This window comes from Equus przewalskii, chromosome 6 (genome assembly GCF_037783145.1).
Source record: "Equus przewalskii isolate Varuska chromosome 6, EquPr2, whole genome shotgun sequence".
NCBI classification, from domain to species: Eukaryota; Metazoa; Chordata; class Mammalia; order Perissodactyla; family Equidae; genus Equus; species Equus przewalskii.
This window is the reverse complement of record NC_091836.1, coordinates 1,087,897-1,115,058: the sequence shown is the minus strand read 5'-3', so window position 1 is coordinate 1,115,058 and position 27,162 is coordinate 1,087,897. Positions and strand designations below refer to the sequence as shown.

Genomic DNA, 27,162 nt, shown 5'->3' with positions numbered 1-27,162 from the left:
CCAGTGCCCAGGCTGCCCCGGGGCCCTGCCATCCTGCCCTGGGGCCACTGTTCCTGAGCAAACCCAGGGTCCCAGTGGCCTCACTTGGCGGCCTGTCACCCTTCTGGCTCCTTTGGGGTGCTGTGGGCAGCGCTGGCTTTGCTCGCTGCTGCACCCGCCCCGAGGAGCGTCCGGGGTGAGGGGCCCCAGCTGGCCACTGCACGCTGCCATCTGAGCAGCTGCCTCGAGGTGGTGGGGGGCAGCTGCCAGCCCCTTGCGCGTGCCCCGTGTTGTGCTGACTTGTGGGTGGGCAGACCAGGGCTGTTCAGGTCCCGCTTTTAATTTATTTAAAGTAAAAAGTGAAAGGCCCGTGGAGAGGGACATGCTGGGGCGCCCAGGTCCAGATGCCCCAGCACAAAGGCTGGAAGGAGGGCTGCCCAGAGGAGGCCTCCACAACCCTGTCACTCGGGCTTCTGCTGAAGGCCAAGAGGATAGGGTCCCTGGCTGAGGACATGGCAGCTCTCCTCTATGGGCTTCCTGGGCCAGGGCTGCAGAGGAGAGTCGAGTCCCCTCTCTGGTCCTGGGGGGCCCCTGCCGTCGTTTCCCTCTGGGGTTGTTCCTGTGACCCGTTGGCTTCCTCCCCCCCATTCTGTAAACAAGGAATTGTTTTCTAAATAAACGGTGCAGGCGGCTTCACAGAAGCCCTGTTTCTGAGTGGTGTCTGCCCCCTCCCCAGAGCACGAGAGGGCCGGGGAGGCCTGGGCAGTGGAGGTGGGGCTCCCCAGCTCCGGAGGAGTGCCCGCCTTCAGCTCGCCAACCCTGCAGGCTCCAGGCTGCGGGGCCTTGGCAAACCCATTTTTCCCTGCTGTCACCATCCCAGGGACGGAATCAGGTCCCCTGCCTCCCTCCTCATGGCGGCACCCAGCAAGGTCTCTCCTAAAGGCTGTGAGAATAGTTTGTTTCAGTCCCGCTCGCCAGGGTGTTTCTCATTAACCACTGGGTAGGGCTGGCTAAGAGGTTTGTTGAGTGAATGAATGAAAGGAGAGGTTTACCTGGCGACCCCCCAGAGGCCAAGCAGAGTGTGCAGACCGGCTTCCAAAGAAATGTGAGTGGGAGGTTGGTGCTCTGACAGGGGGGTCAGATCGGGTGTCTGTCCTCACCACACCCAATCATTCATTCATTCATTCATTCAGCCAACATTTGCTCAGAGGTGATGCTGGTGTCAGAGGGGGCTCCAGCCCCATGCAGGGAGGGGAGGCTGGGGCACAGAGTCAGACGCAGGCGCTCCGGTCTGTTGGGTCAGGGCTGGGGACAAAGGTGGTGGGGGGGAGAAAGCACCCAGGGCCCACTGGACCCAGACCCTGCTTTACAAGGTCTCGCCCCTAAATGACGGGCCCCTTAATGCCCTGCCCCGCATTAAGATCCCTTCATCCCGCCCTACTGCTGCCCTCTGATTCATCCCAGCCCCCGCGGACCCTATCCTACGCGCTGCAGCTGCAAGACTAACCCTGGATCTTGGCCCCAGGCTAGGCTTCTGCCCCGGCCCCGCCCCTACCCTGGCCCTCTCCGTAAGGCCCCGCCCCCGGCCGCATCCCGCCCCAAGTCATGGCCCCGCCCACTGCTGTGACCCTGCCCCCTCAGACCACGCCTTCCGCGCTGGCCCCGCCCCTATCCTGGCCCTCTTGGTAAGACCCTGCTCACAGTCCCGCCCACTGCTGTGACCCCGCCCCTCGCGCTACCGCTTAGGCCACGCCTTCTGCTCTGGCCCCGCCCCTACCTGGCCCCGCCCACACACCCCGCCTTCCTGTATGACCCGCCCCCTCCGCTCCACCTTCTATCCTGGCCCCACCCTTCGGCCCGCCCCCGCCCCGCCCATCGGCCCCGCCTCCCGTTATGACCACGCCCACCCCCCCCCACTTTCTGCCTTGGCCCCTCCCCCCAGCCCCGCCTCCCATTCTGACCCCGCCCTCGGCCCCGCCTTCTGTCCTGGCCCCGCCCCCGGCCCCGCCTCCCGTCCTGACCCCGCCTTCGGCCCCGCCTTCGGCCCTGGCCCCGCCCCCGGCCCCGCCTCCCGTCCTGACCCCGCCTTCGGCCCCGCCTTCTGCCCTGGCCCCGCCCCCGGCCCCGCCTCCCGTCCTGACCCCGCCTTCGGCCCCGCCTTCTGCCCTGGCCCCGCCCCCGGCCCCGCCTCCCGTCCTGACCCCGCCTTCGGCCCCGCCTTCTGCCCTGGCCCCGCCTCCCGTTCTGACCCCGCCCACCGGGCCCACTTTCTGTCCTGGCCCCGCCCCGCGCCCGCGCCGCCCGTTTCAGGCCGGTTTCAGGCCCGTTGGCCCCGGGCTAACAGTTCCACCACGTCCGCCGCCCTGGACCCCCGCGGACCGCCCGCGGCAGCCCGGCCCCGCCCTCCCCGGCCGGCGCAGGTGAGCGGCGGCGCTCCAAGGCTGTGCGTCCCCGGGCGCCCGCGCACCCTCTCTGGACCCCGCCCCACCCGAGGGCGGGAGGGCACCGGGGCGACGGAAGGGGCGCCCCCATAGAGAATCGCGCAGGGCGGGGTCCCCAGGGGCGTCCTGTGGACGCAGATCTCCCGGTCGGGGCCGGGCGTCGAACCCTGAGCCGCGGCGGCCGCGGGAATACTGGGGCTCCCCGCGGGTTAATGGGGCGTTCTGGTGAGCCGAGAGGGAGTGAGTGAGCAGGAGCAGCCCTAAAGGGCGGGCTCCTGTCCCAGACAAACAGTGGGGTGGATTCTGGCCATCTCGGTGTCGCCTCCAGCCCCGTCTGTGCCCGCTGGGTCTCTCCGGCTCTGGGTCCCACTGGCTGGGCCTCACTTTCCCCCATCTGGAGAGTGGGCACCGGCCCCACTCAGGCCCGGGGAGCATCAGAGCTGGCCCTGAGCCGGGCCCTCCCTCCGGGGGACACCGATGACTCACAGGCCGGCCATCCCCGTCCCGGGAGGTTCCTAGTTCAGTGGGGCTGCCCAGACGGGGAGAACGGGCCATCAGAACGGGGATGGGGGACACCCCGGGCAGAGAGGAAGCCCAGAGGACGTGCCCCCACAAGCCTGGACGGTCCGAGAAGTATGAGCTGAGACCAGAAGGGTGAGGAGGCCTTGACGAGGCCTGTAGGAAGGGGGCCAACGGGGTTGGGGGGGCGCCCAGGGCTTGGAGGGGAGGGAGATGCTGAGTGCTGGGCGGCCAGGCTCATTTGGGGAGCCGCTGAGGGCCCCCCATCAAATTCCTGACCCCGAAGGACCAAGAGTGACCGTGAACTAGCTGGGGGAAGGTTCCGGGCTCTGTGGAAGGCGTGTCCGCCCCCATCTCTCCCACCACGCTCAGTTCAGCTCTCCAAGAGTGGCTTGGCCTTCCAGACAGAAGGCATAACCCTGGGGCCCCGTTTAGTCAGTCAACAAACATTGATCAGGCGTGTAACCCAGCTGGGCATTGCATGCCACGTGGGGTTTGGGACAGAAGGGGGCAGCAGGGGGACCCCGGGAGGCGATGGGGGCCTGGGCTGAGGGTGGCCATGGGGGTAGGGAGCAGTGCCCAGATGTACAATCCTTCATCCTAAGGTTACCAGCCAGAGTCGGGGGGGAGGCGAGCAGCGTCAGGTCACTAGCTGGGGGAACTGAGGGACGTGGGGGCTGTTGCGGCTTTGGGGATCAGCCCGGGCCCCCCTGGGCCTCAGGACATTCTAGGAAGGACACACTGCCGGCGGCTGAACCTTCAGAGCCCGGGGAAGGGGCAGCAGGTGGACATGAGAGGGGATGTTTCAGAGAGGGTCTCCTCTGGGCGTGAGCTCCCGGATGGCAAAGCAAGGGACAACGTCCAGCGAGGGCCGGGCCACCGGTGTGACCTCGCGTCCCTCTCCTGACAGCCCCACCGTCATGGGCAGCCTCGCCTACCGAGAAGGCCTTGAAGACGAAGAGAAGAACTCGGGTGCGTGTCCTGGGGCCGAGGACGGGGCGCGGGGCCGGGCGGAGGAAACCGAGGGGCATGACAAAGTGTAGTGGCCGAAGCGGGGGCACTGGGGAACCCCCCCAAACCCATCTGACCGGTCCAGTGCGGGGGGTCCTCATTGGGTTACAAATAGTCCCAAACCCTCTGCCTGAAATGTCGACTCGAGACTCAGGGGCTGCGAGCCCAGAACTATCTGGGCTGCCCAGGCCGGGCGTGTGGCCTCAGTTTACCCCTTCTGTAGAAGGAATGGGAGTGAATGGCCTGTTCTCCGAGCCCAGGGATGGGCCCTGGGGGCGGGGCGAGGGGCCACCCCTCACACCCCTGGGCTCCCGGAGCGCCCACTGTGTGCAGGGCCCCTGGGCCCTCCCTTTTGTTTACCGGCTCTGGCAGCCCACGGGGCAGCGTCCCCAGCCCCCGGGTCCCCGGGGGCCCATTAGCCCTCCTCTGGAGTGTCGTTAGCGGTGTTTGTCCGCGGGCCCGCGCGACGCTGGCTCTCTCGGCTTCAGGGTTCACGTGGGAGGTGAAAGCCAACAGCCGGGCCTACAACAGCCGCTTCAAGGAGAAGGCCTTCCTGTGCTGGCAGAGGCCGAAGTACAAGGTGGGCCGGCCATGCCGGGTCCCTGTCACGGAGCCCGGAGTGCCCCGTTCCCGCCGAGTCACCCGTTGGGTCGGTCCTGGCGTCTCCGGGGGCCCCCTCATCCCGCCCCAGTTCCCATCAAAATAAGTTAATACGAGACCTTGAAGCTACAGCTTGTCCGTCTCGGCTCTGCCTAAAATCCCCTGGGGGGGGGGGGGTCTCCTCTGGGGAAATGCCGGGGTCCCAGCTCGGGCTCAGGGAGTCTCTGCACCCAGTCAAGGACTCAAGAAATGCTAATTCAAGGCCTTGCATTCAGCAGGCGCTTAAGTAAATGCTGGCCTGAGGCCTTGCATTCAGTCGGTGCCCAATTAATGCTGGTTGGTGATGGCCGGAGGGCAGGGCAGGCGCCCACATGCCACCTCTCCCTCCAGACCAACATCATCCACACGGCCAAGTACAACTTCTTCTCCTTCCTGCCCTTGAACCTGTGTGAGCAGTTCCGCCGCATGTCGAACCTCTACTTCCTTCTCATCATCATCCTCCAGGTGGGGCGGGGCGGGGCGGGGCAGCCCCCCTGGGGGTCCGCGCTCGGGTCACCTCCTCCGGGAAGCCCTCCCTCAGCCCCCTGGCCAGCTGGCTCTGTGGACCCCGGGGCGGTTTCTCCGTGTGGTCGTCTGTGTGGTTACGGGGCCGGCATCCGGCTCCCCACGCCCCGGAAGCACCTTCATGGCTGGGTCCCCACTGCCCAGCCAGGGGCTTGGCACACAGGAGGCGCTCAATAGATGCTGAGCAGTGAGGGAGCACGGGCGGCTCCTCCAGGTCCGAGGAGGGTGGAGTCCTCCTGCAGGACGGACGGCCCCCTTGACCCCAGCTGGCCGAGCTGACCCCAGAGGGCAAGGAGGAAAGAGCGGGCGAGGGCGGGTTCTCGGGACCTGCCGGGCAGTCCCGGCTGGGGCACCTCCCTCCCCCAGCGAGTGGGCAGTTTCCAGGACACCCGACCACCCCCGCCCTGCTTCTCCGTTCTGTTCGGAGTAAAGTGAGAGGCTCTGCTTTTATCCATCGGTCCAGTGGACGCTTATTGAACACCTACTGTATGCAGGTCCTATCTGGGCACTGGGGACCTGGCGGTGGCCCTGACACCCGTCTTCGGGTGGCTCATGGGCTGGTGGGGTGACTGCCATTAAACCACGTGGTGGGGACCAGCGATGGGGGACCAGGCTGGTCTGGAGGGGGCCGCTGGAGGAGGTGACGATGGAACTCGGACCTGAAGGGTGATGGGCAGGAACACAGCTACAGGGAGGGAGAACAGAGAGAGCCAAGGCCCCGGGGCATAGGAGGACTTCCTGGAGGAGGTGACCTGGGAGCCGGGCGTGGGAGGGAGACGAGGCACGAGGGAGAAGTTCTGGGCAGGGAGAGGGGCTAGAGGGCAATTGTCCCGTGGTTTGTGGGGAGAGACGGCCGGGCCCTGGTGGCCAGCAGGAGCGACACGATGCCAGGTTGAGGGGCCGGGCGTGCCGGTGGGGAGGGCAGGAGGCCGCGGTCGGGGGGCGCCCAGGCGGGTAGACAGGGGCCAGCGTGACCTCCTCTGTGTCAGAGCATCCCCGAGATCTCCACCCTGCCCTGGTTCACGCTCTTCGCCCCGCTCGTCTGCCTCCTCGTCATCCGGGCCACGCGAGACCTGATGGACGACATCGTGAGTGGGGTTGGGGAGCGGCCGGGACAGGGATGGGGGTCAGAACGGGGTCCCCGGAGCCCCGGGCGGGTGCGGGGAGGGTTGGCGTGGGCGGCCCCGGTGGACCGTGTCATCCACACGGTCTCGCGGCCACAAGGGACAGGTGCCCGCTGGCCCTTCGGCCGGGCTGTCTTGGCGGCCACACGGGTGTGGCTGCACTCTGCCCTCTGCTCCTGCCGACAGCGGTTGGCCCAGCCGCCCTCCCGCCCGGGTCCCCGGACAGACGCAGCGTGCTGTGGCCTCGCTGGCAGGGCCGCCGGTGTGAGCAGGGACGGCTGTCTGCCCATCGCTGGGCGGCGTGGGGCACGGTGCCGTCTCTCTGACTCCCCCTGTCGGTGCAGGGGCGACACAGGAGCGATAGGGTCATCAACAACCGGCCCTGCCAGGTCCTGGTGGGCAAGAGGTGAGGCCACGGCGGGCGGCCGGCGGCGCAGGGGTCCATCCCGGTGCGGGGACCTCCAGCACGGCCGGCCAGACACGGCAGGGAGGGGTGCCCGGCGGAGGGTCCAGCACCTTCCATGCTCCCAGACATCCCGGCTGGGTGTGATGGGGGCCCAGGCCAGCGTTTATGGGGCGCCTGCCATCTACCAGGCCTGGGGTGGGCCCTGTGATGGGGGCAGAGGCTGAGGACCCCGTTGTCAGCACTGGCAGGGCTGAGCTCAGCTGAAGGGGCGGGCGGGGATGGCTGAGCCCCCCTGCCAAGACCTGCGGGTGGGGACGTCCCAGAAACAAAGGCCCTGCTCTTCCAGCTGCGGGGGCGGGGCGGGGGCGAGGGGGCCGGGGGTCCCCAGGCTGGGCCTGGGAGGGGCCCCCTCTCACACCTGCGGCCCCCCTCCCCGCAGCTTCCGGTGGAAGAGATGGAAGAACCTGTGTGTGGGCGACGTGGTCTGTCTACGCAGAGACAACATTGTCCCGGTGAGCACCAGGGACACCACTCCAGGGCGGGGGGGGCTCCTTCCGCCGCCGGCGTCGTGTCCCCCGCAACGCCGTGTGCTCACCCCACCCCCCTTCCCGCCCCAGGCCGACCTGCTCTTGCTGGCCAGCACCGAGCCCAGCAGCCTGTGCTACGTGGAGACGGCTGACATCGACGGGTGAGGCTCGGGGCATCGCTACGGGTTTGGGGGTCTGGGCGCCAGGCCTTCCGTGATGGGCTAGCCCGCTCGGGTATAATGGTCACTCACCCCAGGAGCATTTATGGGGCGCCTGCAGGCCAGCAGGGCAGCGAGGTGAAACCAGACAAAGGGACCCACCTTCTTCACACCAACATTTCTGGGAGCCCTACTGTGCGCCAGGTGCCACCACCCCAAAGGCAGGAAGGCCGACACTCTGGCCTCAGCCCTTTTGCAGACACCCTGTGTGACCTTGAGCAAGGCCCTCTCCCTCTCTGGGCCTCAGCCTCCTGATGAGCAGCTGACGCACAGTAGGTGCTTGGCGAAAACGTCTGAGTGACTCTGGAAGGGGGCTAGGGGGGCGCCTTGCCTGGGCGCCATCTGGTCCCCACCTTCCCCTCGCTCCCCTTCTCATCACCAGGGAGACCAACTTGAAGTTCAGGCAGGCGCCAATGGTCACCCACCATGAGCTGAACAATGTGAAGAAGATGGCGTCCTTCCAAGGTGAGAGGTGGTGAGTGGGGGACCACAGTGCCGTCCACCCCTCTGGCCTCCGTCCGCCCCTCCGTGCAGTGGGCGTGAAAGCCCCCCGCCTCACTGGGTTTGGGGTCCGTAATGAGGTGTCGGGGTAGGGGGTGTGTCCCAGGCAGCATCTACCCAGACAGGTACGGTCAGTTCTGCCTGCTACTGTTGTTACAAGACCCCCTGCAGCATTTTATCAGGAGTTTACGTTTTATTTGTAAAAACATGGCCATGGGGCCGGCCCCGTGGCCGAGTGGTTAAGTTCGCACGCTCTGCTGCAGCGGCCCAGGGTTTCGCCGGTTCGGATCCTGGGCGCGGCCATGGCACCCCTCATCAGGCCTCGCTGAGGTGGCGTCCCACATGTCACAGCTAGAAGGACCCACAACTGAAATACACAACTATGTACCCGGGGCGATTTGGGGAGAAAAAGCAGACAGAAAAAAAAAAAAAATTGGCAACAGTTGTTAGCGCAGGTGCCAATCTTTAAAAGAAAAAAAATAAACACGACCAGATTAAAGGAAACCTTTTTGGCGGTTTGATCGAAAAGGCAGCCTGCGTCCATGGGCTAAGGACTCGCAGCCGTGGTGGGAAACGCCGCCAGCGACAGGGCGCCATCCCCCCCCGGCAGTTTCTCATTTTCCGTCTGGAGCCATCTCACCCCTGTGGGTATAGTTACCGTTTGCTGCGGCCCAGCAAGGGGACCCTTGGTTGTTACGATTTTTCCTGTCTTGTTGCAAAGGCAAGTCGCTCTGTGTGGTTCTGCTGCAGACTCTTTGTCTCAAAGCGCAGCACCCTGGCTCCCGACGTCCACACGCTGGTCGCATGACTGGGGAAAGGCCTCGCTGGTGTGGACGGAGGCCATGCCCGTCCCAACAGCTCTCTCCAGGCCCTGACCTGACCCAGCCTCCCTGCAAGGCATCGCCCCAGTTTTTAGAGGAGGAGTCTGAGGGTCAGAGAGGTGGTGAGAGGCGTGGGTTTGTCCCCGGGCTCCTCCGCCCCCCAATCCACCCCACCCCACGACAGCCCCTATTTCCACACTCAGGACAAACTCAGTCTCTGAGACGGAGTGAGGCAGAGCAGGTGAGGGTTGTTCAAGAACCCCATGGCCCTCCAGGTCGCTCCCTTCTGGGGTCCCAGCCTGCATCTTGTTGTCGTTTTTTTTTTTCTTTTGAGGAAGAGTAGCCCTGAGCTGACATCTGCTGCCAATCCTCCTCTTTTTGCTGAGGAAGACTGGCCCTGAGCTAACATCTGTGCCCATCTTCCTCTACTTTATATGTGGGACGCCTACCACAGCATGGCTTGACAAGCGGTGCTGTGTCCACACCTGGGATCCGAACTGGTGAACCCTGGGCCACCGAAGTGGAACGTGCGCACTTAACTGCTGCGCCACCTGGCCGGCCCCTACCGTTGTCATTTTAACCCTTGCCAGGCACAGCCCTTGGCCGGCCTTTGCACCCTGAGCCTGTTTTCTCAGACAGAAGGGGGGCCAGCGCTATCATGCTGGGGAGCGTTGGTGGAGAGGCCCCAGCACCCAGTAGGAACTTCTCTGCTCCCACCACCTTCCGGAAAACTCCACCCCATGCCCTGCATTTGTCCCCTGTGGTTTCGGGGTGCTGGACGAATCTCCTGCCTGTGGGTGTCCTTCCTACTTTCCCTCCTCGCACATTTATTAAGCACCAACTGTGCATCAGGTGCTGGGGTGGGCCCCAGGGTCCCAGCTCGACCGAGACGAGGTTGGCACCTGCTGTCATGGAGGAGTAGACGTCTAGTGACATCCCTGGATCATAACCATGAGGAAGAGGCTGGCGGGGGGGAACCAGGTCAGGGAGGGCTTCCCTGAGGAGGTGTGAGTCCTGGTATGGGGAACAGCATGTGCAAAGGCCCTGAGGCCGGAAGGGGCCAGCACTGGAGCAGCTAGGCCACGTGGTGGGGGTGGAGGTGCCAGCAGGGAAGTTTGGGGCTGTGCGGGGCCATGAGGGCGGCCAGAGCCAGAGGGTGATAGGAACATTTCACAAGCCCACCCCTGCCGCGTTGGAGAGGGGTGGCCCGAGCCCAGCCATGCCCGCAGCTCCCTGACCTCCCAGTTGCTCACAGGCAAGGTGGTGTGTGAGGAACCCAACAGCCGGATGCACCAGTTTGTGGGGTGCCTGGAGTGGATGGGGAGGAAATACCCCCTGGACATCGGCAACATCCTCCTACGAGGCTGCAAGATCCGGAACACGCACACCTGCTACGGGCTGGTCATCTACGCGGGTACCGCCCCTCTGGGCCCCAGAGTGTGAGCTGTCCTGGTGGGGGGCGGTGAGAACCCTGAAGTCATCGGCAAGAAGTCACAAAGCCAGGCCCGGCTGCCACATGCATCTGTGCCGTGATGTGGGGCTCCTGGCGTGGCCTCTCTGGACCCTGGGTTCTGAAACTGTAGAGATGGACGTGTTCAGCCAGCGTCCTTGTCTTGGCTGGAAGAAGTGGGATGCTTGTGTGTCAACAGGAGAATGGGCGGCTGGACAGGTGGATGGATGGATGGGGGTGTGGGTGGAGGGTGGGTTGACGGAGGGATGGAGGATGGGGTGAGTGGGTGGGCGGGTGGGTGGATAGAAAAACAGATGGAAGGGCCGGCCTGGTGATGCGGCAGTTAAGTTCACACGTTCTGCTTCTTGGCGGCCTGGAATTCGCCGGTTCAGATCCCAGGGGCAGACATGGCACCACTTGGCAAAAGCCATGCTGTGGTAGGCATCCCACGTATAAAGTAGAAGGAGATGCGCACGGATGTTAGCTCAGGCCAGTCTTCCTCAGCAAAAAGAGGAGGATTGGCAGCAGTTAGCTCAGGGATAATCTTCCTCAAAACAAACAAACAAACAAACAGATGGATATATGGAAGGAGGGGTGGATGGATGGAAGGATGAATGGAGGGATGGATGGAAGGGATAGAGGGATGGATGGATGGAAAAATGGAGGAATGAATGGAGGGATGGAGGGAGTGATGGATGGATGATGGATGGATGGAGGGAGGGATGGATGGAGGGATGGTGGAGGGATGGATGGAGGGAGGGATGGAGAGATGGATGGATGGATGGATGGAGGGAGGGATGGATGGATGGATGGATGGATGGAGGGATGGTTGGAGGGATGGATGGAGGGATGGATGGTTGGAGGGGTGGATGGAAGGAGGGATGGAGGGATGGATGGAAGGAGGGATGCAAACCCTGCAGGTTTTGACACGAAGATCATGAGGAACTGTGGCAAGATCCACCTGAAGAGAACCAAGCTAGACCTCCTGATCAACAGGCTGGTGATCGTGGTAAGCGGCCCGGGGCCCCTGCCCCGGGGGGACGGCGCACCCACAGAAGCCCCACCGCCGTCTTCCAGGCCTGTCTCCCCTCTTCAAAATGTGCGGCCTGATCCCACGGACAGGTCTGTGGGCCAGAGAATCTTTTCTTAAAACAACGATTAAAAAAAAAAATGTTTCTGTAAGACAAATTTTGATCCTGACTTTTCCCAAAATCTCAGGAGATCATAAAACGCTCCCCTCCTCTCCTGACCTTTAACACCCCTTAACTTTCTGTGCAGTCAACTTTATCTTCTTAAAAGTTACTGTAATAATAATTTAAAAAAACAGCAGCTGGGACACCTGGCCAAACCCTGCCGTTCCCCCCCTCCCCGCTCCGGGACGGCCAGCTGCCTCCCCGCCGCCCCTTCATCCTGATGGCAGAGCCCGGGGCGGGGGTCCCGTGTCCACGTTTGTCCTTTCTCGCCGAGCGTGTCACCACCAGCGAGTCCCCGGGGTGTCTCGGGGCCGCCCGGGTGCCCCCACGCTTGGCCGTCTCCCGCCCGCCCCACAGATCTTTGTGTCCCTGGTGCTGATCTCGGCGGCCCTGACCGTGGGCTTCTGGTACAAGGTGAAGGAGTTCAAGACCAAGCACCACTACGTGGCCGCCAAGCACGCGCGCACCATGGCCACCGAGTCCTTCTTCATCTTCTGGGGCTTCCTCATCCTGCTGAGCGTCATGGTGCCCATGGCCATGTTCATCATGTGGGTCCCCGGGGCCCCCCTCCCACTGCCCGCCCGCCAGCCCGCTCCCCGGGGGGCACGGGGGGCCAGGGAAGTGACCCGGCTGCCTTTGCAGGGCCGAGTTCATCTACCTGGGGAACAGCGTCTTCATCAACTGGGACACGCAGATGTACTACGAGCCGAAAGATATGCCCGCCAAGGCCCGCAGCACGAGCCTCAACGACCAGCTGGGCCAGGTGGAGTACATCTTCTCGGACAAGACGGGCACGCTCACCCAGAACATCATGACCTTCAAGAAATGCTGCATCAACGGCGTCCTCTACGGTGGGGCCCCGCCCGGCACCCCGCCGCGGCCGGGACACTGGCCTTGGGCTGATGGAGGGCCCCCCCCAGGGGGCTGCATGGGTCTCGTGGATGTCCCACCTGCCCCGTGCCTGGCACTCCCACCCAGATCGAGCCACAGAACCGCGGCCTCATGTCATTTGGGGGTTGACAGACTGAACTTGGGAGCCCCGGCCACTGTGGGCATGTGGACGCTGAATTTCGAATTTTCATGGCGTTTGTTGTGTCACGGGATAACGTCCTTGTTACAATTTCCCCCAAGCCGTTTAGAAACGTGAAAACCCTTCCGAGCTCGCGGGCCACACGAAAATGGGCGGCGGGGTGGGCGTAGGTCTCCACCCCCGGTCTAGCTTCCAACAAGGGCACGTGGTCTAGACCAGAAGCTGGCAGAGGACCGGGCTGGGTCATAATCAGGGCGGGTGGGCAGCGACCAGCACCTCTGGCAAATGCCACCTGACCCTCGGCCGGGGACTGGGAGGGGGGCGATAGGGAGCAGTGGGGTCTGTGGCAAGCGGCATCCACCCCGGGCCGGGTCCTGTGATGTTCCTAGAAGCACTGTGGACCCAGGTTTTTATGTGAAATCATCCAGTTTTTCAAAGTAAGCAGCCAAGTTTCCCAGTTTTCAAAGGACACCATGAGGACATAAGACAAAACGTGTTTCTTAGGACTGAGTCCCCCTCCGGGCTGCCCTCCTGGGCCCCCTGGGAGATGGGGCTGCCTCTTTCCCTCCTTTGAGCAGAAGGTGAGGCTGAGGCTGGGGGTCCTTGGTTGCTGGGGGCGACAGGTCCTGAGCGCTGGGCCCGGCTGGTCTGGCTGCATCTGGCGGCTCCAGGAAGCCTGAGCTTGGCGGGTGGGGGCTGCGGGACCCCCGAGTGGGGCCCGGGGAGCTGAGGCCTGAAGCGGGGTCTTTCTGCAGGCGACGAGGAAAAGAAGACCGGCCGCAAGGTGAGCGTGGCCAACCCCGAGGCGCCGGGCGGCCGGGTGGTGGGGGGGACGGCCAGCTACGCCCCCAGAGCCGGCCCATGCGCTCACCGCCCCGCAGGAGAGCCCCTACCTCTGGAACAAATTCTCCGACGGGAAGCTGCCCTTCCACAACGCGGAGCTCCTGCAGGCTGTGCGCGGCAACAAGGACAAGATGGTGCGCGAGTTCTGGCGCCTGCTGGCCATCTGCCACACGGTGATGGTGCAGGAAAGGAACAGTGAGTGCCCGGCCGGCCTGTGCCACCTCCACCCGCCCGAGAGGGCGCTCCGGCCCCCGTCCCAAGCCTCACCTCTTGTGGACCTAGAGGGCGTCCAGGCCCGGGGCTCGAGGTCTGTTATCAAGCCGGGAGGGGGAGGTCCTCAAGGCTGGGGCCCAGGCATCCAGCTTCCTTTACTGGGCTTAGAGGTGGTACCGGCCCAGGGACCCTCATCCCACAAATATCTGGTGTGCTTCCGCCCTGTGCTGGGGATGGAAGCAGAACCGGCCGCCAGGGTTGGGGTAGGGGTGGGTCCTGACCGACCGGGTTGTTCTCAGCGAACCGCTGGTCCTGCCCCGCGGCCCCCTCCCCCTCCAGACCAGCTGTTGTACCAGGCGGCGTCGCCCGATGAGGAGGCGCTGGTGACGGCCGCGCGGAATTTCGGCTATGTGTTCCTGGCGCGCACGCAGGACAGCATCACGGTGATGGAGCTGGGCGAGGAGCGGGTGTACCAGGTGCTGGCCATGATGGACTTCAACAGTGTCCGAAAGCGCATGTCGGTGCTGGGTGAGCGGCGCTAGGTGGCCGGTCCCCTGGGGCCCAGAGCCCTCGCCTCCCCCCCGGGACGGGGGTGGAGGCGGGCGGGGAGGGGAGCGCGTGTGGTGGGCAGCCCGGCCTCTCCCTCCGCAGTCCGAGACCCCGAGGGCTCCATCTACCTGTATACCAAAGGCGCCGACACGGTCATCTTTGAGCGCTTGCGCAAGAAAGGCGTGATGGAGTGGACCACGGAGGACATCCTGGCCGTGAGTCCTTGTGGGACGTGAGGGCAGATGGGCAGGGATTGAGGGCCCAGGGACAGGAGGAGGGGGGCAAAGGAGGACAGTGTGTAGAGAAATGGCCTCAGGTAACCATGTACAGTTGGCCAGGTTGTGCACTGCACGAAGTCCTTTCTGCCTCCACCCCCAATCCCGCACACACATGGGCTGGGAGGGGGCTGAACTTCAAGCTGCACTTGCTCAGAGGGGGTGACTTTTTCTCAGTTACTCAAAGGCACCTTGTGGTTAGCCTTTGACCCTGGACGCTGCCCCCCTCCCGGCCAAATCTTTCCTCTCTGTGGCTGGATCCCAAACTCCTCAGCCCAGCTTTCGAGGCTGCGTCTTTCTTCCCATCTAGCCTGGTATGGCCTTGCCCCTTGAGGGGTTCCCAGGACCCCCATTTCTGGCTTGCAGTTTCCCCGTGCTCAGGTGATGCCTCAGGACCTTTGCATGCACTCTCCCTCCTGCTTGGAATGCCTTCCTCCTCTTAGTCACTCAGGATCTTTGGGGACCCAGGACTCAGCCACAAGGTCCCCACCTCCAGGGAGCCTCTCCTGCCTGGACCCTAACATGGGGCTGGCGTACGATGCCGGCACCTCTCTCTCTGTCCTATCCTTGACCCTGTGGGGCTCCCCGAGGACTTTGCTGGGTCCCCAACATCACTCCGCACAGGGGCCAGTGGTGGGAGCTGTTTGTGGAAAGAATGTCACGCATCCCTCTGCTTCGGGCCTCCCAGAGTTCCCTGCGCTGCTGGGAGCGGGGAGCGGGGTGTGTGGGGAGCCGGGAGTCAGGTCTCCGACTCAGAACTAGGGAACTGCAGTCAGATCATGACCCAGAGGCCAGGAGTAAGACGGCTCGGCTCAACGGCCCCATGGAACAGATGGGTAAACTGAGGCACAAGAGGGACAAAGGCCTGTCTGAAGCTCCTGATGCCCAGGGGCCACCCTCTAGTCAAGAGCAAAATTGAGAGACACCGGGGGCCACCGGTTGGGGCAGAAAGCAGGGGGCAGGGTGGGGGGCATAGGACGGAAGCAGGAGCCATGGCAGATGCCTTCCTCAGGGCCACCTGGTCCCCAGAGCAGCGTCCCTGGGGTGAGTGAGCTCTGGGTCCCCCCCCGGGGGGCTCGAGACAGAGTCCCTCAGGATCCTTCCTGTTCCCTCCCCACCCCGAGGCCTCAGCCCCTTGAAAAATGAGGCCAAGTGTGGGGCGCAGACATTCCTGGGCCCCGGGGTCCGGGAGGGGCCCAGGGGGCTGCACCCAGGGTCTTGCAGGGTCATTAGAAATTGCCACACCTGGGGCCAGCCTGGTGGTGCAGCGGTTAAGTGCACACGTTCCACTTCGGCGGCCCAGTGTTCGCTGGTTCGGATCACCATGCTGTGGTAGGCGTCCCACATAGAAAGTAGAGGAAGATGGGCACGGATGTTAGCTCAGGGCCAGTCTTCCTCGGCAAAAAAAAAGAGGAGGATTGGCAGAGGATGTTAGCTCAGGGCTGATCTTCTTCTTCTTCAAAAAAAAGAAATGGCCACGTGAAGCGGCAGGAGGGGGCTGCTGGCCAGGGGACCTCAGGTGCAGAGGTCTGGAGGCAGAATGGGGCTGGGCACCAGGGGGCCCAGGGGCCCAGACAGGGCAGGTTTGGGCCCCGGGTGGTGCACCACCCGCCCCTCTCTTGGGGGAGGACGGGCTGTGGGTGGGGACAAGGTCCCAGGAGCGCAGGCAGAGGGCAGGGCCGGGGGCGGGGCTGGAGGCGTGCAAGGAGGCAAGGTGGTGACCGGGTGGTGCCCGCCCGCCGGCCCCCAGTCTTTGGCTGAGCAGACCCTGCGGACGCTGTGCCTCGCCTACAAGGAGGTGGACAAGGATGCGTATGAGCAGTGGCACCAGCGCCACCAGGAGGCCAGCCTCCTGCTGCAGAACCGGGCCCACGCCCTGCACCAGCTGTATGAGGAGATGGAGCAGAACCTCCAGGTGGGCGGAGCGGGGGGCGGGCCCGGGACCCCCACCCCTGCCGGGAGCTGGCTCCCTGCTCAGTCTCTTCCCTGCCCCCCGCCCCGTGCCCCCTCAGCTGCTGGGAGCCACAGCCATTGAGGACAGGCTCCAGGACGGCGTCCCCGAAACCATCCAGTGTCTCAAGCAGGGGAACATCAAAGTGTGGGTGCTCACAGGGGACAAGCAAGGTGCGTTGGGGGCGGCCGCCCTCAGCGTGGAGACAAGGGAGGCGGGTGGGAGAGAGTCATAACCTGCTCGGAGCGCCACCGTCCACCCCTTCCGCCTGTGTGGGTTCAGCGTTGTCCTCCACCTTGTCTCTGGGAGAAGAGAAACTGGAACAATGAAAAATGCTGGGGTTCCCAGGGCACCTCCCTCAGGTGGGCAGTGTGGTGCCGGGTGCTTCCTGTGAGGTGGGGCCCTCGGTCCTCCCTTGTCACAGATGGCCCAGTGGGGCTCAGAGAGTTTGGGGCACCTGCCGGAGGTTGCCCAGCGACTTAGGCAAAAAGCTAGCCCACCTCGGGTCCAGTGGGCCTGGAGACCTGACTGGCCACCACCCCTGCAAGTTCTCTGGGACCCCACTGGGCACGGGTGCCAGCGGGGCCACATTAGGACTTCTGTGGGCATGAGCCACACACATGCACACAATATTGAAAATGACATCTCACAGCCGTGTCGGGATAAAGAGAAATATCCAGGCCGGGTTACGGTCACTTTGTTTTTCCTTCTGATTTGAACGGGAATTAGGTCATTTTCGTGGGTTCCTAAAAGTGCCCAGGGCCCTGGGCTTGCTGTGTCTCCCATTCCCCCTTGGCCGTGGCCTCAGACTCACCTCTTTCCAGGAGCCTGGCCCCAGCCAGCTGGAGGGGCGGTCCCTCTGCTCAGAGCTGCAGCCAAAGTCTCAAGGCTGGCTCTCATTGGCCGGCCTAGGTCGCATGCCCTCCTCTGAGCCAATCACCGTGGCCGGGGGGCGGGGCGTGCTGCTGTGATGGGCGGGGCTGGGTCTCCGGGGCGGAGGGGGCGTGGCCCGGGCGGAGGCTGCCCGGTGCTGAGCCCGCCGCTTTGCAGAGACGGCGGTGAACATCGGCTTTGCCTGTCAGCTGCTCTCGGAGAACATGCTCATCCTGGAGGAGAAGGAGATCACGTGAGCAGCGGGGACCGGGGCCCGGGCCGAGGCCGGGGCGGGGGCGGGGGCGGGCACCCCCAGCCCTGGGGGTCTGCCGAGCGCGCTCCCCTCCACCCGGGGCTGGGCTCCCAGGGCGGGGAAACCGAGGCACGGCTGCGGAGGGCCTGGAGAGGGCTGAGCCCCAGCTGGGTCCCCACCCCCCCAGTCGGATCCTGGAGGCCTACTGGGAGAGCAACAACAACCTGCTGGGAAAGAACTGCCTGAAGAAGCGGTTCCTGCCACAGGTCAAGATGGCCATGGTCATCAACGGGGATTTCCTGGTCAGTGCCCGCTCAGGGAGGATGCGGGGGCGCCCTGGCGCTCGGGAGGGGCCTGGGAGGACCCGCGGGGCCGGAGGTGGGAGGTGGGAGGTGGAAGGGGCAGAGCCAGGGAGGGTCAGGTCCAGCCTAGGGATGGCCCGGGAGGAGCGGAGTGATGCGCCCCCTGCCCCCCGACCCCCTCGTCCAGGACCAGCTGCTGCTGTCCCTGCGCAAGGAGCCGCGGGCGCTGGTCCAGAGCGCGGACGCGGACGCGGAGGAGCCGTGGCAGGAGCCTGGCGAGAGGAGGACGGACTTCCTGCAGGCCCGGCGGCTGTCCCTGATGTGGCGCTCCCTCGGGACGCAGCTGAGGAGCACGGGGCTGGCGTCGCCGGACCAGAAGGCGCGCGCCCACGAGAGCCCCGAGATGCGGCGGGAGCGCGCCTTCGTGGAGCTGGCCTCGCGGTGCCAAGCGGTCATCTGCTGCCGGGTGACGCCCAAGCAGAAGGCCTTGATCGTGGCCCTGGTCAAGAAATACCAGCACGTGGTGACCCTGGCCATCGGCGACGGCGCCAACGACGTCAACATGATCAAGAGTGGGTGGTGGGCAGCAGGGCGGGGGTGGAGGGGGGGGCGCGCGCGGGGGGAGGTGGTGGGCGCCGGGCGGGCTGGGGGCGGCCGGGACGGACAAGCTGTGTGTGTCCCCCTCGCAGCCGCGGACATCGGCGTGGGGCTGGCCGGCCAGGAGGGCATGCAGGCCACGCAGAACAGCGACTACGTGCTGGCCCAGTTCTGCTTCCTGCAGCGGCTGCTGCTGGTGCACGGGCGCTGGTCCTACCTGCGCGTCTGCAAGTTCCTGCGCTATTTCATCTATAAGACGCTGGCCAGCATGATGGCCCAGGTCTGGTTCGCCTTCTACAGCGGCTTCACCGCCCAGGTGCGCTGCAGGGAACGGCCGTGTCTCTCCCGTAGTCTTCGCAGAGAAGCCGGCGTGCTCACACTCTGGGGTCCTCAGGAGGCGGGGCTGGCCTGAGGTCACAGAGCAATGCAGCCTCTTGCATGGCTGCATTCATAGAGGCATAGAGTCCAGGGAAAGGGAGGGGATTGTTTCTGCTCAGCTCTGTGCCCAACATTTTCAGGCCTGTTTGGCAAATTGGAGCTTTGCAACAAGGGCAGGGCAGATGCCCCAAATGGGTGTCCTTCTAGGGAGAGAGGGACACCCTGAACCCCAGAGAATGTGACTGTGAGGGCTGCTTCCTGACTTGAAACTACTCAATGGTATCAGGGCGGAGACTAGATGTGCTCTCTGGGGCCTTAGAAGAATCATAGGGCTGTGTGAGAGAGTGAGCTCCCCGTCACTCATACCCAGGCATTTAAGCGGGAGTTCGACAGAGGCGCCCTTGACAAATACGTATCGCTCCTTTCACTTTTTTATTTCTAGACATTTTATTCTCTTAGACGCTACTTTAGAGGGCGTTGTTTTCTTAATTCCCTTCGGGGACGGCTCGTGGCTGCTGTACAGAAACACAGATGGTTTTCTGTAGGTTGATCTGTGCCCTGAGATTTGTGAATTCCTTCGTCGGCTCTTCCTTGTCAACTGGAATTCTTCTGCAGGAAGAGCGGCTCCTTCTCCCCCATTTCTTTATTCAGTTCCTTATTCCTCTCCGTGTGGACTCACGGAGGTTTACTCTGTTCTCTATTTTGTTGTTCGGATTGTCCCCGATTTGTCCTTGGGACACGTGTCTGCTCTTCTCCGAGCGCATCCTCACTTCCTGGGGCTACAAAGGGGTTCCCTGAGCAAAGCCTGGGGTCAGCAGCTCCCGTGAGGAGCTCCGCGTCTTTGCACGAGAGAAGGGCAGTTGGACACCCAGATCCCTGTGGCCGCTGTGCTCATCGCTGCTGGGCGCGCAGCCGTCTCAGCAGATGGAGCCAGCGACGCGCACGTGGTAACCACGTGCCGACCCACAGCCACGCCTGTGTCTCTCCGTCTGTCTGTCTCTGTGTCCTTTAAAGACCATGAGTTCACGCTGAGTCCGGTCCCACAGCGCAAGGCGCAGCTTAGCCTTTTCCACATCCTCGTCTGTGACTCTCTCCTCCGACAGTGAGAAATTCAAATTCTCGCAAACTTCCTGCTTGTTACCTATTTGCTCGGGCCCAGAAGGCACAGGAAGTGGTTTTTCGGAACCGAAACCCATCTCCTTTGAACTGGACTGCATTCCTGCATCGGGAAGGGAGCTGAGCTCCCTACCTGTGGGGTCTCTTCCGAATCTCTCACCCACCAGTGATTCCCTGAATCTAAAATGGTCTGAAAACGCATTCCCCAGCCGTGTTTCCTCCTGTGGCTCCTTGGGGAAGCCAGCCAGTCCCAACCCACGCAGAGGCGCTGTTTTAATAAGATTAGATTGTACTTTTTCCCTCTGCCTTTTATCTTCCAGCTTTTCTCAAGCCTCACTTAACCCACCCCTGGTCTTAGCCCCAAACTTGATTGCAATGTGACTTTCCAGCTCACCTGGAATCCTCTCCTGGAGCGGGGGCCCAGCTAGCTTGGGTGGGTCTCCTCAGGGAAAGATGCGTTTCTGGTTCCGCTGACCGCGTTCTCCTCCCCGCCGCCGCCCCCCAGCCCCTGTACGAAGGCTGGTTCCTGGCGCTCTTCAACCTGCTGTATACCACCCTTCCGGTCCTGTACATCGGCCTGTTCGAGCAGGTGAGCAGCCCGAGGCCTGGCTTCCTCCTTCCCTGAGGATGCTCCTGTCTCTGTGCCCCCTCCTCCCGCTGGGGGCCTAGGGTGGCGTGGGGGCCATCTCCCACCCCTGAGCCGGTCCCAAATGCTGCCGCTCCCTACCCACTATGCCCCGTTGCCAGGACGTGAGTGCGGAGCAGAGCCTGAAGTTGCCGGAGCTATACATCGTGGGCCAGAAGGACGAGCTCTTTAACTACTGGGTCTTTCTCCAAGCTGTGGCCCACGGCATGGGCACCTCCCTGGTCAACTTCTTCATGACCCTGTGGGTCTGCCGTGATTCGGGCGGGCCCGTCATCTTCGGCGACTATCAGTCATTTGCCGAGGTCGTGGCCCTGTCGGGCCTGCTGTCCGTCACCATGGAGGTAAGGGGGCCTCGGACACGGGCCGCTGAGGTCTCGCCGCCGGGTGAGCCTGCCCTTTGTGGACCCCGGGGGGCTCAGCCCTCGCCCTCCTCCACGGAGCCCAGCCCCGGGGTTCCCGCCCGCCCCTGCTTACCCCTCGCTCCTCGTGCAGGTCATCCTCATCCTCAAATACTGGACCGTCCTGTTTGTGCTGGCCATTCTCCTCAGCCTCTGTTTGTACATACTCATGACTTGGGCCAGCCAGAGCTTCTGGCTCTTCAAACTCTCCCCCAAGACCTTCCCGTTTCTGTGTGAGCCCCCAGCAGGGGACGGGGTGGCGGGCCCCGGAGATGGGCGTGCCCAGGACGGAGTGCCTGCTCTGCCCTCCCTGACCCGCCGTCTCCTTGGCCGCGCATGGGGAGGCGCGAGCGCCTTTTGGGAATTTGCACAAAGGTGTCCCTCTGGGGGGGGAAGAGAGGGGGCGGAGGTGGGGTGTCGGGCGGAGCGGGCAGCAAGCAGGCTCTGGGGAGGCTCCATCCTGGGCCGGGCCGTGACCCTGCCCTCTCACCAGACGCTGATCGCAACGTGCTGTCCCAGTCCCCCATCCTGCTGGTGATCCTGGTGAACGTGTCGTTGAACACGCTGCCTGTGCTGGCCTTCCGTCTCATTCACCAGACCCTCAAGAAGCCACGCCCCAAGGTGAGGGGGCCTGGGCTCCCTGCTGGGCGTTCCCCTGATCCAGAGTTTGTCCCAGGGAAGGACTCTGATTGGCTGGCCCGGAGTTAAGTCTCAGGGAAGGACTCTGATTGGCTGGCTCAGAGTTAAGTCTCAGGGAAGGACTCTGATTGGCTGGCTCGGAGTTAAGTCTCAGGCTAGGACTCTGACTGGCTGGCCCAGAGTTAAGTCCCAGGGAAGGACTCTGATTTGCTGGCCTGGAGTTAAGTCTCAGGGAAGGACTCTGATTGGCTGGCTCGGAGTTAAGTTCCAGGGAAGGACTCTGATTTGCTGGCCCGGAGTTAAGTCCCAGGGAAGGACTCTGATTTGCTGGCCCGGAGTTAAGTCTCAGGGAAGGACTCTGATTGGCTGGCTCGGAGTTAAGTCTCAGGCTAGGACTCTGACTGGCTGGCCCAGAGTTAAGTCCCAGGGAAGGACTCTGATTTGCTAGCCTGGAGTTAAGTCTCAGGGAAGGACTCTGATTGGCTGGCCCAGAGGTAAGTCCCAGGGAAGGACTCTGATTGGCTGGCCCAGAGTTAAGTCTCAGGAAAGGACTCTGATTGGCTGGTCCAGAATTAAGCCCCAGGGAAGGACTCTAGTTGGGTCAACCTGGGTAAGGAAGAGCCTGGCCAGTCAATGGTGGCCAAGGGCTCTGAATGACCCCCATGAAGGAGCAGGCTACCTGAGAGCAATCAGCATGGTGTGGGAGGCTGCTGACCCTCGCCCTCCCCTTTGCTGTGCAGGAGGAGGAGGAGGCCCCGAGTGAGGAGCTCGTCACCCCGGAGCCCATGCCCTACATACACCGGGAGTCACGTGGCCGGCGCTCCAGCTATGCCTTCTCCCACCGTGAGGGCTACGCAGACCTCATCACACAGGGCACCAGTCTGCGGAAGCCACCAGGGGTCAACAGCGACATGCTGACTGAACAGAAGGTCCCATCCGATGAGGAGCTCCCCCCGAGTTTCGAAGAGCTACCCTGGTACTCCAGGAGGATGTCATTCCTGGGGAGGAAGAGACACCAGCACCGGGGTAAGGTGTCCTCTGAGGACATGCAGCCCACCACTGTGGTGAGCTCATCCTTCACTGTGGATGGGCCATCCTCTCCTCATCTGAAGAACCAACTCTCCCTCGCCAGGAGCGTGGCTGCCAGCACAGAGTGGCAATCCAGGTCTTTCCAGGAGAAGTTGCCAGTGAAGCAGGGGAGGTCACTATCGGTTGGGTACTGGTCATTTTCTCTTCCTAAGAGTCTGCCACTAGCCAGGAAGAGGCCACCCTCCCTTCAAGACATGCCACTGTCACTCAGGGAAAACCAGCTGCCACTGTCTGGGAGTCAGCCACCGTCTTCGGGACAGCCGTCTTTGGAGAGCCAGCCAGGGGCCTGGGAAGCAAGGAAACCCCTCTGGAGTGTCTCGCTGCCGTCCTTGAAGAGCTTGGAAAAGGAGCTCGAGCTCCCAGAGGAGGAGGAGCTGGGGCCACCTCCCACCGACACCTCTTCTACCCTGGTGGAAGTCACGCCACTGTCTACAGAAGAGTCATCCGCCTACGAGCTGCCCATGGAGGGGGAGCCCGGGCCGGAGGAGGGGCAGCCGGTGGTGCCCAGTGGGGACCAAGTGCCACCCAACCCAGCGGAACAGCCGCCCCTGCCTGAGAAGGACCAGTGACCGCCCAGGCTTTGTCAGCATCAACCGGCGAGCATGAGGCCGTCCCCCGAAGACAACGGCTCCACGTCCTTTTCTTTCTCTAATAAACCAGGGTCCCTCGGACCCAGGGCTCCCCGAGGCTCCCTCACTTCCTTTTACCTCTTTCTCTGGTGCCTCATGGAACCATCTTCCCTGGTTTTAAAGATGAAAACCCTGACCCCTAGTGGCCTGATGGGGGATTTGCAGGGAAAGCGTCTCTTTCCTTTGGGATTTCTTCCGGTGGAGAAGGTGGATGGAGCTGGATGGCTCTCGCAGAGGAGGGAGGTGCCAAGCAGATTCTGCTGACCGGCCCTGGCTCCCAGACCGCTGCCTCCCGGCCCCTTCCCAGGCATCAGCTGAGGTCCACTTGCGGCACCACCCAGCCTCTTCCACCACCAGGCCGCCTTGCCTTCTGCCCCTCCACCGGGAGGAGGGGGGATGCACAACCTCCTCGTGCTTCAGGCTCCAGAGAGCAACGGGCAGCGACGCCTCCCAGACCCAGGCCCTGAGGCTCCCGCAAAGGCCCACAGCTCTGCTCTCAGATCCTTAACCATCCCGTGGAAGGTGGAGGCCCGCGGCGTGGGGGCTCAGGGAGGGCGGCTGCCAAGGAAGAGGGCAGGGCGCGGAGCGCAGAGGTGGGCTGGGAGAGGCGGCCTACCCCTCCCTCGACCCTTCCTCCCTCCCCATCCTCACGGTGGGCAGCCCTCCCCTCGCCTGCACCTGCCGCCCCCCAGCCCACCGCCTTCGGCCAACACACACACTCAGGTGAGTGACTTGAAAATAATTTATTGGAGAAAAACAAAACAACAGATCCAGCACAGCAACGGTTAACAATGATGATGATTTTTTTTCTTTTTTTTAAACTTTTAAGCCTGTCGCCTGAGGGTGGGGTGGAGATGGCGTCCATTCCCTCTAGCACTGGGGGGGGGGGGGGGGCTTCGGATGACCCATGTAGTGTCTCCCCTTAAAGCAGCCCCAGTGTCCAGTCCCGATTAAACACTCAGGGCCAGGCGGCCTCTTGGCCTTCCCTCACCCCAGGCTGAGAGAATCCCCCCAAAGACCAGCCCCTGGGGGGTCAGCTGGGGCCACCAGGAGGAGCCCCGGGATGTGATGGGCAGAGAATGCGACTGGGCCCAAGTTCCAGCTGGCACGGGGGCTCGGCGGGAGAGGCCTGGGAGCATGACCCCTGGCCCTCATTTGGGGTGGGTTGAGCCTGCGGCCTTGGGCCCACCCTCCACGGGGGGCTTCTGTTCTCCAGGGTGTAAGGGACCCCCTCTGGCTACCACAATCCACTGCCTGGGGCCCGGCCTGGAGAGCGGGCTCTCTCCTGTGGGGAGTGTGGGACCTCATGGCAGAAGTGGAGTCACAGGCAGAGAGGTTGTCCCGGGGCCCCGTTTCATGATCTTCGGGCAGCCCCTCTGTTCTCTAGGGTCCCAACGTGGGTCAGGAGGGAGGGGTCCCCAGGTGTGCATCCCCCCATCTCCCAGGCCGGAAGGAAAGGTGGACCCATGCCCAGCCCAGGGCCAAGGGGGATGAAGGTGTTGGTGGAGCTCCCCTGGGTGCCTGCCTGGGGAGGGGGGCGTCTCAGGAGGGCCCCTCGGATCTCAGAAGGTTGGGTACGCCCCAGCCCCCCACCGCCCTGGGTGACAAGACTTGAATTGTCTGATTGTCTCTCTCCTCTGAACAAGACACTTGGGAATTCATGCTACCATGAAACCAACCAGGTTGGGGTCGGGGTGGGGGTCCAGGAGGGCAGTGACACCCACGGGCCCCTGAGAACGAGGAACAGGAGGCCCAGGACCCCCGCCGGGTGGCACAGGCGGGTGGCACGTGGGTGTGGGAGGTGACCAGGGTTGGGTGCTGAGGCCCTGCAGCCATCGGCTCCTTCCTGCCTCTCCACCTGCCTCTGGGCCAGCTGGCCAGACACAGATCCTGGCCACGGGGGAACCGACACAGAGCAGCGCGAAGGAGCCTGGGACACCCCCGCCCCGGGGGGGACGAAACACAACGATGCGACACGGAATCGGGGGCTCTGCCCATGGCCCCGCCCACCCCCCCTCCCCCTGCACATAGTACATTATCGTCAAGAAAGAGTACATTGGTCATGCAGCAAATCAAATCCCATCGCCTCTTTTTTTTTTCATTTTTCTTCCTTTTTTTTTCTTAAATTACATTTGAACACAGAACACACAGAATAATAAATACTCTCATAAGACATGACTGCAAAAAACGAGAAACAGAGCTCGCCAGAATACAGAAAGGTGCACCTCTCTCCCTCTCTCTCTCTCCCCCCCCCTTTCCTCAAGGACTCGCTCCAGCAGGACATCTGTGAGCGCCCGCCGCCGTCCCCCCCTCCGCCCGCCCGGCCTCCGCGGGGACCACCCGGCCCCGCCCGACATTCACCAGTCTCCCACGGAACTCGCCAAAGACACGACATACCATCGTCTGCAAAATTATAATTTAACGGTATAAAGCTTCAAGTCACGTATTCCAAAAACTAGCTAAGGATTTTTTTTTTCGTATCACATAAACTATACATTAAATATTTTGAGGTATTTCAGAGAAAATTGTCAAAGGCTCGAAGGAGCTGTGCTGGAGGCGGTGTTCCCTGCACGGAGAGGGGTCTTTGGTGGGTGACCACCGGCTGCGGGATGGGGCAAGGCCCAGGGTGGGGTCAGAGGGTAGAGGTCAGGGCCAGGGCCTCCTGGAGGGGGCTGGCCAAGTGGGGTGGGGGGGTGGGGAGCTGGTGTGTGTGAGCGTGTGCGCGTGTGTGCATGAAATGAGAGTGTTTGAAATGGACCCAGGAGTCCAGGGACTCTTCCATGACCTGCGTCAATGGCGGCTTGACCCAATATGATCACCGTAGAATGTTCTAGAATGTTCTACAACTAGAAGGATCCCAAGCCAACTCCTCAGTTTCCAACAGAGGACAATACCAGAGGGCCTGGTCTCTGACCCCCTGGGCATTGAACGCCAGGAACAGCAAGTGATCAACCCAGCGGAGGGTGTCGGAGAAGCCCTGTCCACTGCAAGCAGGGACTCTGGCCAGCGGGCCTGGAGGTCAGGGGAAAGTGGAAGAAAGGGGCCTCGTCCACCTGGACTCCAGCGCCCGGCGCCCAGGGAACACCACGGGAAGGACGGCAGCCGGTGTGCGTGCGTGTGTGCACACGCATATGTACGCGTGTGTCTGGGGGGAGGGGTTGGTTGCTGGGCGGGAATGGGGACCCCACCCCCACCCCCAAGGGTTCTAGAAGCATCACTCAGATCCAGTTGCTTAAAAAGCTGGGAGAATAGCAAGTCGATAAGGACATGAGAACATTCCACACACATCTTTGGTTCAAGAAAAAGGCACCCATCGACCTCACTATCCTCTTTCTCCTCTGTCTCTCTCTCTCTCTCTCTCTCTCATCCTTGCTCGCTCTCCGGTGGGGGACGGGGCTGAGGGACCGGGGCCTGGAGGGCAGGCCGGAAGCCGGCCTTTGCACGACCTGGGCCCAGGGTGAGGGAATGAGGGCATCCAGCACAAGTCCTTGGGGGAAATCTTTGGTATCAAGTGTGATTTTTCCAATCACAGACACGAACGCTTGAGTGAGGTAGCCTTTACCTGGGGTGGGGGGGGCATTTCCCTAGAAACGTCTTTTGCAATCTCAAGGGGGGGGTGGCCACCTCCCTGGGAGGCGGCAGAAGGGATGGGAGGCTGGGGGAGGGGAGAGGTTCCTTCTAGCCTCCAGCTCTTGAACCTCCCGGGGAGGCAGGCTCTTGGGATCCAGCTGCCGGCCAGTCTTGGAGGTCACCCGGACCTGGCTGGGACTAGACGAGCAGGGGAGGCGGGGGTGACGGGAGGTCCTCCTCTTCATCTCGGACCCTTCCTTCCCCCGGTCACTTTTTTTTGGCAAAAAAAACGGAGCGAGCAGATTCCACCTTCTTCAGCATCTTCTCTCTGCGGAGAGATAGTGGCGAGCCTGTCCCCACCTTCAGGCCCAGGCGGCACCCCCTGAGCGATGGGAGGCGGGGTGGGGGGGTGAGTTCCAGAGGGTTCCAAGCAGGAAGCAACTCCGTGACCCCAGCA

General features: G+C 63.1%; 2 protein-coding genes across 7 annotated transcripts; both read left to right on the top strand.

Moving 5' to 3' along the window:
* The first annotated feature begins 1,787 nt into the window (after positions 1-1,787).
* On the top strand, positions 1,788-2,513 carry LOC139084042 (proline-rich protein 2-like). The gene has a single exon (XM_070624627.1). The coding sequence runs from the start codon at positions 1,788-1,790 to the stop codon at positions 2,511-2,513; it is 726 nt and encodes a 241-aa protein (XP_070480728.1).
* Positions 2,227-23,212, top strand: ATP8B3 (ATPase phospholipid transporting 8B3). Of its 6 annotated transcripts, none has more exons than XM_070622387.1 (28): positions 2,227-2,399; positions 3,850-3,911; positions 4,439-4,530; positions 4,941-5,054; positions 6,104-6,202; positions 6,583-6,644; positions 7,084-7,156; positions 7,262-7,332; positions 7,772-7,854; positions 9,967-10,125; positions 11,082-11,170; positions 11,769-11,902; positions 11,997-12,205; positions 13,140-13,168; positions 13,266-13,422; positions 13,780-13,968; positions 14,092-14,204; positions 16,015-16,179; positions 16,277-16,388; positions 17,266-17,341; positions 17,529-17,643; positions 17,831-18,215; positions 18,333-18,556; positions 20,240-20,323; positions 20,482-20,721; positions 20,873-21,011; positions 21,272-21,399; positions 22,158-23,212. In XM_070622387.1, the coding sequence occupies exons 2-28, from the start codon at positions 3,860-3,862 to the stop codon at positions 23,073-23,075; spliced, it is 4,311 nt and encodes a 1,436-aa protein (XP_070478488.1). In that variant the 5' UTR covers positions 2,227-2,399; positions 3,850-3,859; the 3' UTR covers positions 23,076-23,212. The 6 variants fall into 6 exon arrangements, with proteins under 6 accessions (XP_070478488.1, XP_070478490.1, XP_070478485.1 ...); XM_070622389.1 differs by having other exon boundaries at positions 2,265-2,399; positions 11,712-11,902; XM_070622384.1 differs by having other exon boundaries at positions 2,322-3,074; positions 11,712-11,902.
* Positions 23,213-27,162: the final 3,950 nt, after the last annotated feature.